At 41.6% G+C, this 12121-nt stretch overlaps 1 protein-coding gene across 3 annotated transcripts in view; it reads left to right on the top strand.

Moving 5' to 3' along the window:
* LOC114766327 (semaphorin-5A-like) overlaps positions 1 to 9485 on the top strand; it is a 100980-nt gene extending 91495 nt beyond the window's left edge. Inside the window, exons 18-23 of one of the 3 annotated variants that reach the window (XR_003742780.1) lie at positions 942 to 1112; positions 3282 to 3437; positions 3993 to 4037; positions 4200 to 4411; positions 5103 to 5271; positions 7415 to 7547. Coding sequence is in view for 1 of the 3 variants with exons in the window: in XM_028957044.1 (XP_028812877.1) it covers positions 942 to 1112; positions 3282 to 3437; positions 3993 to 4037; positions 4200 to 4411; positions 7415 to 7534 (704 nt within the window). In the remaining 2 variants the exon portion in view is untranslated. Of the gene's footprint in view, positions 1 to 941; positions 1113 to 3281; positions 3438 to 3992; positions 4038 to 4199; positions 4412 to 5102; positions 5283 to 7414 lie in introns of all 3 variants that reach the window. The other 2 variants (XR_003742779.1, XM_028957044.1) reach the window with 2 other exon arrangements.
* Positions 9486 to 12121: the final 2636 nt, after the last annotated feature.

The following is a 12121-nucleotide window of genomic DNA, read 5'->3' as shown; positions in this document are numbered from 1 at the left end:
GGCTCTTCACCCACTAATAAAAAGACGTGCAGCGCATAAAAGCGATACTTACATTGCAACTTAAATTCCAAACGGCTGCCTTTGTTCCTATCCTGGGTTTCAGGATATTTAGTTGAAGCAATTACCCCCGACTTTCAATTGTGACATCTGGAGTCATGGAAGATGTATTAAGGAGGCCGGGTTAATGGGAGCCAGATACTTTATTTAGTTTCCTTAATTGCCAAAGGGGTCATGCCGGTGTGAGAAACGTTGTGTTCGCACTGCATGCTTGCCTCTGTACTGCTTCACACACACCGTTATGTGTGTGCCCTCGTGCTATTTCTTTTCTCCTTAAATGAGCTCAGGATATGTGAGATAATTCTGAGATTAACCATGTGAAGTCCATTTCACGTCCATTTCACACCGTGTCCAGAGCTGTGTGCAGAATCCTTCTAAATGAATGCTACGATTATGTAAGATGCAATATATATATGAGGGATGGAGGCAGTGTAGGGCTATGATGTGAGGTTGGAAGACTATTTCTGCTCCACAGATAATCACTACTGTCAATGCTGCACAATACTCGTGCCAGCTGATGAGAACTGCAGAATATACAGTATATTTTATGAATTCTGAATACTCTGCAGCTTCTTTTGGAATAATTCAGTATTGCACAAGGATGATAATAACTATGTTCACATTTCCAGTAGCAGTCAACTCAAACACAAGTGCATCTCCAGTCTAAGTGCATTGTAATGTGTGATTGGCTTAGAGGCGTTTTCAGAAATGACATATTCAGAAGGTCTCTTTAAAGCATGAAAGTGCTTCTCATGAGAGAACCAGGAATTTAGCATGTATCTGCAAACAGAACATCACTGAATTAGTTTGCATTTCCTCCGCTTCTGAGAAGATTTCAGAAGTGTAATCCTTCACCACTAATGCAACTTCTTCTCCTCTTGCAGTGGACGGGAGTTGGTCATGTTGGTCAGCCTGGTCTAAATGCTCTGTGTCGTGTGGAGGAGGACATTACATGCGCACACGCACCTGCAGCAACCCCCCACCGGCTTATGGTGGAGACATATGCTTGGGCCTGCACACGGAAGAGGCCCTGTGCAACACACAGCCATGTCCAGGTACACACTCAAACTACAGTACACTCACCTATGAACCGGAATGCCACAATGTCACAGATTCAACTTACTACCACTGAGCCTGAGCAAGACAATTAACCTTCAGTGTCTCCAGGGGGGCTGTCCCTGTAACTACTGATTGCAAGTCACTCTGGATAAGAGCATCAGCTAAATTCCTTAAATGTAAATACACATGCAGATGGTCATATGCATATAGACTTACATATATTCTCACACTTACTAAGCTGCATGTAAATAAATGCATTAAATAAATGTACATATATTTAACAATTTTACACTGTGCACATATACTAGAGGTGTGAACCTTCACTGGTCTCGAGATCACGATGCATCACGATGCATTCACGATGCAATCCATAAATTGTCCATACATTGTCACATGATGTTTTTAAATGCAAGAGTTAAGGTCTACAATGAGCAGGAAACCTGTCAGCATTCAGTTAAGACTGTTAAGATCACATTTTCCTCCATTTCCACTTGGTATGTGTTTCGAAGTGGCAGAAGGTACACTAGCTCGCTTTGATTCTATTGGTTTAAAAATGTTCCGCACGGCATGAAACTCCTACCCAGAGCGGCAAGCAACGTCATTATGATGTACTTGATTATATTCTGCACTGCATCGATGCAGAATCACCATGATCTGCATCACGATGCATTGATTATACGATTAACATACCCCTAACTTACACCACCTGTCAAAGTTTGGACACACCTACTTATTTGTGGGTCTGGCATTTTTTTCATTAAAGAACAAAACTGAAGACGGGACTCTGAAATAACCCATGTGAGGTTATGTAATAAATGTAAAAAAAAAAAGCAAATAAGAGTTTGAAATTCAAATGTTAGAGAAACATAATTTCTCGAAAGCAGCAAGATTTTGCTGTGATTGCAGCATTTCACACTATTGTCTTCTCGGCACCACCTTAAGTTAGATAATGTGCACGGTTTCTGTAAAAAGAAGTATAAACACTCTCATCACACAGCACTATATTAAAACCACTCCAATCTGATGTTACCTGGCAGAAACCACAAGAGACCACAAGAGAAAATTCTTTTATGCATTTGACTCCCAGGAAGTTGGCGTAGACCAATCAGAATTAGTTGTTTCCACCATGTTGCTCTCGTCGTCATTTGCCGACCCTCGTCGTCTCCTGCTTGGGGGTGTCGCCGCAGTCCAATAAAGACACATCTTACATTTCCAGCAGTCCTGAAGGTTTATGCTGAACACTTTCTTATCATTCACTCATGTTAATGATCATCTCGGCTTTTGATGAAAACAGTGAACAAAGAAGCCATGAAAAAACGAAATATGTTTTTGCGTTGGATTCTACAAAAATGGCCACTGTGTGCATAAAACTCATACAGAGAATGTGTGATGTTAGCATTAATGTGAAGATTTAAGGTAAAAAGTAAGAAAAAAGTATATACATGTATGTATCTGTTAGGAATATGTAATCTATATATTGGTAATCCAAACCTTTTAACCGTAATTATTGCCTTTTTTTGTTGCAAAATGTCAGCCAAATGTCTGAACTTTTATTGAAATGTAGGTTTTATACACACGGTTTACCTTTCCATGTACAAAGCTCACCTTCACAAGTGCACTTTTATCTTTTCTTGTGGTGTACTGATGGACCATCCTGCATGCTTAATGTAGAATAGTAGATTATCATGGAGACAAGCACGTGAAAACGAAAATGTCACACTTTAAAGCAAAAGGTTCGTTTCGGTGTCCTGATTGAAGTAAATGCAGGTAAATTACTGCTGGGTGCAGATGAGGCAGATGGAGGTGTGATTGGAGGCTGGCTTATCAGAACGCAGTAAGGTTAAAAAATGGAGAGTTCCCTCAATGCAAATGTCAAGTCATCCATTACCTCGATCCAGACAGACGCTTACAGATGACCTTTCATAGGTTGCAGTCGCCCGACTTCTATCACTGAATTAATTACAACTAACAGGGATCCGAACGACCGTAGAAACCTCCACGGAGAGTTAGCAGGGGCTGCCCAACTCGTCCATTTCTGCTCCGAGCTTTATCGCAACCTTTCACTGCAATCACACCCTGATCAATAACTTCTAATTAGCTTGTGACTTTTTCTTTTTAGAGGGGTTAATGTTCGTACTCAGGTCACATCTTTCTTCCTCCTGCAGAGAGCTGGTCTGATTGGTCGGAGTGGTCGCCCTGCGACTCCTCCGGCTTCCAGACGCGCGTGCGTCACTGCGACGTGCTCTTTCCCATGGGGAACCAGTGCTCGGGGAACAGCAGCGAGATGCGCTCCTGCCTCCCCGACTCCAACTTCATCCCAGGTGGGTGCAGCCTTCCCCCCAACAACTCCTTCCATCGACAGGCTCGTAACGTGAGACACACCAAACCATCGATTTGTAGCTTTGCAGGGATAATTAGGCTCTCGTCCATTTCCCCTTCCTAAGTGGGCTGATCGAAGGAGCACATTACAGCGATCTCTTACAGTATCGCCTACACGCACGAACCCTCTAGTGGGCGTGACAGCCAGGGAGTAACAGGGAGAAACATAATAAACTCGCAAATCCGACAAAGATGTGCTGTGATATCCCTCTGCGGCTGGGGGTAAGCTGTGGAACTCCGGGAGTCTGGAAAAGATCTGGGAAAAATGGCCTCATGTCCTCAGCAGTGCACCAGCCCTTTTCGGAGTAATGTGTCATTATGCCTCATTAGAAGAGTCTTGTACTCCATTTCTTTTAATGACTCCTTAAGCAAGTTAATTATCGGCCATTTAGATTTTATGGTGATGTTTCGTTCTGTATTTGGTGGCAATTTTCGCTGCTACCAATGATCTCATTTGTCAGCTTAACAAGTGCTGCTTTCATCTTTTTCTTCTTCAGAAATCCCCATTGCTCGGTCAAGTCATGACGATCGGCGATGTGGAGGTAATTTGCTCTCTTGTGATGGTCATCTTGCTAATGGACATTGTATAGAACACAATGGCTTTGGACGACTGTGCTGCAGCGTGAATATTTTTGGTACCTGTGTAATAAGGTTCCAGATTTCCAAATCCATCTAGTAAAAGTCCCACCTTGACCTGTCCACAGATTTCAACGTATTCCACATGATTGCTGTTGGCCTCAGCAGCTCCATCCTGGGCTGCCTGGTTACTTTGTTGGTTTACACCTACTGCCAGAGGTACCAGCAGCAGTCCCACGATGCCACGGTCATTCACCCAATATCTGCGGCCCCACTCAACACCAGCATCACCAACCACATCAACAAGCTGGACAAGTATGACTCTGTGGAGGCCATCAAGGTCTGTAGAGCACTGTTCCATCTGTAGGCTGCACACATTTCCATCACGCATACTGCAGTGTAGCAGCGGCAGCCTAGGTTCAGTGGGTGTTAGCTGGTGTGTGTGTGTGTGTGTGTGTGTGTGTGTGTATAGATGCGTAATGTATCGTGTCGTAGATACTCATACTCTCATACACTGCTTTCTCATAAGTGAACAGGCAGCCACTGCCAGCACTAGCATCTCACATTACAGTTCACATTGTTAAAGAAAGTCACTAATGAGAATTAGAAAAAAAAAAAAAGATTCCACATGCTGAACCAATGAAAGCCACTGACATTGTACCTTCACTCAGGAGAGAGAGAAAGAGAGGCAGAGAGAGAGAGAAAGCTATGAAATATTGATCCGTAAAAGCCTGCAGAAAAATCCGATATGTTGGTGTTATAGTGAGCTGCGTGACTGACAGCCCATCAGATGAGAGTAGTAACTTTGACGGCTCCAGGAGTGCCGTACCTGGCAACGCTGATAATGGCGATAACTCCCACGATTGATCAGCTTGCCTTGAAAATTATGGTGCATATTCCCAAAACAAAAGCCCTCTAGACTAGCATTTCCCAGATTTATGTTATGGAGGGCACTGCGTCCCTGTGTCCCCCCCCCCTCTCTGTCCTCTTCCTCTATGGATGACCATTCCTCTCACCGTTCCTCTTTGCAGCCTGACGTTTCCGTACTGTTGCCCTTGGACGACCACAGCATGCGCCAGGCTCTGTCTTCTAACATTGGCGTGACGCGGGGCCTGGAGATTTTCTACTAACTCTGACCGACCTTGCACCTTCTGCCTGTCCGACTTCTTCCGAATTGCGCCTCCTCCTGTGAGCCCTCTTGTGCGTGGCAGGTCGGCGCCACTGCATTGTGTTCGCCTGCAAACACCATCATCCATACCCATCCCGCAGGGCAGCTCTGGGGCTTGTGAGAAGGCAGTGTTCTCCATAAGTTTCTTCTGTTTCTTTTGCCTTTTTTTTTTTCTCTCCGCTGTTCGTTCCTCTTCTTTTTTTCTCTCCCCTCTCTCAACGCCCCCGTGTCTGGCTTTCACCTCCGTCGCATGCTTGTGGCCTTCGGTCTCTCACAGTTCCTGCACTAATAGTCTTGTTAGTGCAGATTAATCCTTTGTCCTTGTATCTGTCCATTTACTCAATCATCAGCGCCTTCCTGGTCCTGGTCGCTTTTTTAGTTTACCAGGATCCAACTCGTGTAATTATTCTTTCCAATTATTCGGGGGGGATGGGAAGAGCTCATAATCTTTTTTTTTTTTTTTTTTTTGTATCAAAAGCTCACGATGAGAGACCAATTACAGTGATTCATGTGACTTATGTGGCAAAAATACACGCTTTGTTCCTTCTGTCGCATCTGGTGCATATATATATATATAGCTTTAGGTTTTTAATTAGTTAGTGCAAGATTCAGTTGCAACACTCTGGTTTCAGTGTAATAAACTGTGTGCAATAAAAAGGGCTGAACAGAACAGTCCTGGACAACAGAGGCTTCATTTTGTATGCAGTTTGCACTTGCAATATTTGTCTCACTTGGGGAAAGCCTGTGGATAATGGGATCTGAAAATGGGGTTTCAGGTGGGGGTGGGTCTGTTTCTTTAAGATGCCCACTTAAAGAAACAATGCTGGTGGTGGAAGTGGAATTTTGCCAAAGTCTAATGTTTTATGTTGCTGTTGTTTGGCGAAAGGATCTTAAAATGATCATGCAGTCTCTGCCGGCAGGTTTATTGTTATCCAAAATGTGAATTAACTTCCTCAAGTTCAGCAAGAACATCAGCCATTACATTATGACTAGTGAAGTGCATATTATTGATTATCTTGTTGCCTTTATTATTTCATTTCAACAGTGTTGAAGTTGATGTTTAGGATGCTTTGACAAGGATGAAATTGTGATGGGTAGAGTGACAGAACACACATCACAGTTTGCTGTATATGTGGATGACGACCCTTGGTCACAGCCCAAAGGACTTATAATGGGCCACAAGCAATAGAAGGCGTCCTGGCCTGATGAATGACATTTTCTTTTAAATCATGAAAAAAGGATGGCCAGCTGCTTGTGCATTGTCAGCTATATTTTTTAAATGTAATTATCTGAGTAAGATACCATGATACCAGCCTGCACTATGGGAAGACTTCAAGCTGGCAGGAGCAGTGTGATGCTTTGGGCAATGTTCTACAAGGAAAACTTATATCCTGCATTCATTTGACATGTACCACCTACCTAGTCCTGAGACATATAAACCTGGCTCACAAATGGCTGCAGATACCAGATACCACAACATGACTTCCGTGCCTGGTAGGGCCATGGCTATTTTGTGCTCAAAAATAGCCATAATGTTATGGCTGATCGGGGTAGACGTGGAATGTAAAGTGACTGTGGCAGAGCACCAACACGATTGAATTGAACCCTAAGTGTCCATAATAAACTTGTAGCAGTGTCTTGGAGTGTGTTGTGTTGCAGCTACATCCGACGGCAGTGCAAGAATATGCTCACAGGTACCAGGTTATTTCAGGTTATGGTTGAGACTCACAGCTGTGTTCAGCATTTGGTCCCTTCAAGAGTGAGCTATTGGGGTGTTGTAGCGGAGGTGAACGTACAAATACTGTGTATTCGATTTCAAATTTTGCTCTAAAATTTTGCTCACAAATAGCCAAAATGTCATAAATCTATCAACTGCTTCTCATTTTTGTTTTGCTGTTTTGATATGGGCTTATTATACTATTACCTTGTAATATTGCATGAAGAGCTGTCAGGCTGCACCCTCCTTGGGCGCCATTTGGTTTGGTTACAGTATTTAACATCAGCATGCCCATGTTGTGTTGATCCCCGGTACTTTATTTCGTTATTTTCAGATCACTGCATTTTCTTTTACCTTTAGTGGCCTAAACAAAGGTTCATCCATACAGATGAAATAGTATTATTGTTAATATTATGTATTATTAGATCTTGACTGACCTAATGCCTCTTTCTTTGCAGGCCTTCAATAAGAATAACTTGATCCTGGAGGAAAGAAATAAATACTTCAACCCCCAGCTCACCGGAAAAACCTACACTAACACATTCTTCACAGATGTGAACACCTACGACGACTATTAATGTGGCTTCTTACGTTGGATTGACACATGATAAGGACACCACCATCATGCATACTGTAGTAGATTTATCTTTTTTAGGCTTTTTTTGTGGTCATGATGTTAAAGAGACTTTCTGTGTGGGACCATGTCACCATCTACTGCCAGTGAACTCATGCGCCACGCCTTGCTTGAGTTAAGGTAGGATGCCAGCGCCAGCAGGTGCATGAACTTGGGAACAGTTCCAACTGTGAAATTTTTGCTCCTCAACATTCACACTCCCCAGGAGAGTCAGGAATAAGTTAGTTGGAAGAGGTGTTTTTTTTTGTTTTTTTAAATTCCTGTGAACTCTCTGAAGAAGAAAAAAAAGAAGAGAACTTTTTATGTTTGAGAGAGGAGAGACATAAAGCGCTTTGCATGACTTCACCAGACAGACTATTTTGTTGCTTCATTTATTTGCATGGTTGAATGCATTCCAGCGTCTGGGACCCATCGCCCGGGGGACATCGCCCAGGGGACAGCTGTGTCTGCGGTGCTGTGTCAGCAGCCCCTGTGCCTCGCTGGGGAGCCTCCAGGGTGCCCAGCGCACTCGCCTCCCCGGGCTGTCGGGCCGACTGAGCCAGAATTGTAGATACTTTGTAGGCCATTCGTCAGCTGGGTTCATGTTTTCTTTGTCATATGGGACTCTTGTTAGTCGAGCTGGTATTGTTGGTTGAAATATCGATGTTCTGTATAGTAAACTCAGTCGAGTAAATGTAATGGCAGTATTATTTTTGTGTTTTTTAGTGAGTCACACGTGACAGTAAAGTGCACTGCAAAACACAAAGCAAAATTACTAATTTTGGCAAAACATTTTCATGAATTAAATGTAATAACTCCAAATGGTTTTGGTGAGTAATGCAAATAATACAAAAATCATTTAAAGTAACTGTATTGTTATAAATAATACAATGTAATACAAAAGAGGGCTGCCAAAATTAACACGTTAATTGCTACAATTAATTCATAAATATTTAACAAGTTAGAATAAATGAATACAATTTTCACAGTTGGATTTTATTTACTTCCTGTGAGGGGGTTTGACCTTTGACATTCATCTTAGCCAGAGACAATCCCTGCATAAAAATGGAGATGCATGGTGAAGGGCCGTTTTAAGGCCGATAAAGAGTTTTATTTTTTATTCTTATTTCATGATTTAAAAAAAATAAACTATCATTTCATAACTATGATGAATAATGTTTTTAGATTTTTATTACATTTAGGCCCACAAAGGGTCATGACCTCACTGCAAGGTCATTAATTCTGTAGGTCATTCAACTGTGTATAATTTCCACGGTGTGTTTTGCAGTCCACTGTGTTATACGATACTAAAATACACAATAATGAATACTGGCATCAGATTGGCTCCAGAAGCCTCACTGGTCTGTATGTGTGTGTGTAGCTTTTTATAGACCTTCATTCACTGATGAACAGTGCTAGTTAGGCCATGCTAACTAAAAACAGTCATGCTACTGTCATTCATTTTTTAATATAAACTAAAGGTATCTTTACATTTTTTATTACAAGAATACCTAATACACTTGTTGCTTATGTACATAATTTTTTTAAGACATCCAGGTAACAAAATGAAAACCACAGGGTTATTAAAAGTAAACCAATGAGACGCTTCAGTTTTCATCCTTCATCATTAAAGCGCCTTGTTGGGTCTCTTTTGATGATGTTCTGGTGATTTTCAAGCTCCTGTTTAACAGAGCATATAAATTGTATATCACATCAAATCATCCTTAACACAAACTAAGTAACACTTATTCCAACTGTTTAGATTTTTATTTGTAAAAAAAAGTCTTTTAAAAACACCACAAGTATTTGATACTTGAGGTTCCTCATGTTTCAATTTCTACTTATCCTGTCTTTTTTTTTACTTGTATGTTTTGTTTGCTTGTGTGCATAAATTAAAACCGCTTCCTACACTTTGATAGCTGTCCGTGTTTTGGCCTATGCAGCTCTTTAGCCTGCTGTAAACATCGCACAGGTTCACTGTGATGATGGATGGTGCTTCTCGCGTGGGAAGGGTACCTGAAGGATACCTGGCCATTTGGCTTCGCGTGACGTTGCTAAGCGCAGCAGTCTTATTCTCCATCAACCTTCAACCTGATGGGCCATCTGTGTGAAAGGGTAATTGACTAACTGCAATTAATCAGGCCGGGAGCCGCTCGTGTGGAGGGAATGCTGATGCGGCGGAATCCATAGCGCTCCCCCAGAGAATCAATCTACCTCTACCTTGGCTCCTATGCACTGTAGTTTAGGTTATTGTCACCGGTTACTGTGTGTGTGTGTGTGTGTGTGTGTGTGTGTGTGTGTGTGCGTGTGTGTGAGTTCTTCCAACTACAACAAACTGTACATGACATGTGGCACATCCTGGATGATTTGGATAAAGTTACATGCCCCATATTCCATGAAATCATGTAGCCCGGATGCTACTGAAGCACCCCAACATAGATGTTGTTCACAATCAATGACATACAACATCATCACATCAGTTACTGATAATGTTAATTTAGTGATTTTAGAAATACTGATGAATAAAATAGTTTTACATCATGTTTGATGTAGACTGGAATAATGTCTTTTGGACACCAGAACAGCATTCTCAGATATAAATACACACACATACATATACAGTTTGTGGTCTCCAAATTACATTAACAGAGAGGTAATGGAACAAATTGAAAAATGGGCATTTTACACATGAATGTAAACACTAAAATTTAGCAATAACACCCTGGACAACTGATTTTCGCCTCTATAGTCATACTCAGTCTTTCTTATATGACACTGAATAACTCTTTTTTGTGGTTTTGTGGCTCCGTGATAAAATTCCATGCAGTTCATTGTTGAGCATATTTCATAGTGGCATCATATAAACAGAACGTCCAAATATCAGAGCTAAGAATAGTCCAGAAACTTCATTCTGTAGGTGTGTACCTCACATGACGCAGAGGTGCAGGACACGGCCCTCTTTTGAACTGGCGATGACCTTTTTCAGGGGCCGAAGGCAGATGAAATCACCAGTGCTGACTACGGCGGCTACGTTCTCCCAGCGATTGAGTCTGGCATGATGCGCCGCTGCATGTCACCTACTTACTCTAATCACATCTGAAAATACATAACCTTTACCCAGACAGCGATACAATCCTCCATGTGACATGCCTGTTTTCAGCAATCAATAACCAACCAGAATTCATGGTGACAGATGGAATAAAATGACATTTCGAGCTGCCTTTGTGAAGACTTTCTCATACACTCTGTTTCTAAAAATAAGTGTCGCCACATAATTCAATTTCTGAAAGCAGAGATAGCAACTGTTTGAAATAGAAAACGCCACCTTGTCTTTGTGGGCTAGACTGTTAAGAAACCTTTCTACGTGTTTTTTTTTTCTGCTGCATCACAGCAGGAATTTATTACGTCAACTATTGTGGCAATGCAGCTGGCAGAAAGGAAAAATTTACTTCAAGCTGTTTCTCCTTTTATTCATTTATTTCCCTCAACCCTGTATCTATACCAGGAGAAGACCCGATGCCACCCGCCCACTTATTCACTTGACTCATTTTTGGGACACATTTCAGATTCAATTCTTTTTTGCGTTTTCAATCAATACTGCATCTCAGTCCAACTTGATTGACTTTTTAACTCACCTTCGGTAGCTTGCTGTTCCCCCAGTGGAGTACCGTGTCTGCTCGGCTTCTAAAAGTATTTCTTTATTCCAAGTTCGTCTCATGTTCAGTCCACTACTTTTTTCATATAAAAACTCATAAAAAAAAAAAAATTCTGTTTGTTTTGTCACATTGTCTATTCTTGTGTGCATTTGGAGCATGCTGTAGCAAAACCACACCACTAGTTAGGCATCATAGTGTTGTCTTTTCACAAGTAAAACTAGTCACTAATACAAATCTGCCTCTAACACATTAGAGACACTGTATGCCTATACGTCGAAGCTCATTTGAAAATCATGTTTCCAAGTGACATGTGCCACTGGCTCGTGGTATGATAAATGTATGATTGCTTGAAAGGAAAATATGATCGCTTTACGATTTTAGAACCTACTGGGAATGTACATTCTTTAACCCAAACAGGTTAACTAAGAAAACCTAAAATAATATCCAGTTACTATTATGCCGATCAGTCGGGTGTACAGTGTGCGTAGATTAGCTCTAGTGAATGCTGACAGAACATGAGATCCAATTACCAGGCATGAAGTTTCTTTGCAGGTTTCAGAAAATCCATTCGTCTGCCCTGCTAACTGTGGTGTTTTCCTTGAATGTCATGCTCAGGTATCAATACTTTAAATCAATACCTCTTACCTTCGCATGGCCTTCCACAGACAGCTTGTACTGTCACTGTATTCATGTGTTTTATCTCAGTTTCGACCTGTAATATGTGTAAATGGAATGGTATGGAAAACGACTCTATAACTGGAGTTGTCTTAGGCAAGACTAATGACTTTAATATGATTACATTAACTAATGTATGTTTTTTTCATCATGTGATTGGCTGAGATGCTTTGAGGCTAACACTGTTTTGCATTTTCTCTTGCCTTCGGTTATCCAGTGAT

Source organism: Denticeps clupeoides, chromosome 2 (genome assembly GCF_900700375.1).
Source record: "Denticeps clupeoides chromosome 2, fDenClu1.1, whole genome shotgun sequence".
Taxonomy (NCBI): domain Eukaryota; kingdom Metazoa; phylum Chordata; class Actinopteri; order Clupeiformes; family Denticipitidae; genus Denticeps; species Denticeps clupeoides.
The sequence above is the reverse complement of the archived record's forward strand: the minus strand, read 5'-3'. Positions and strand labels throughout refer to the sequence as shown.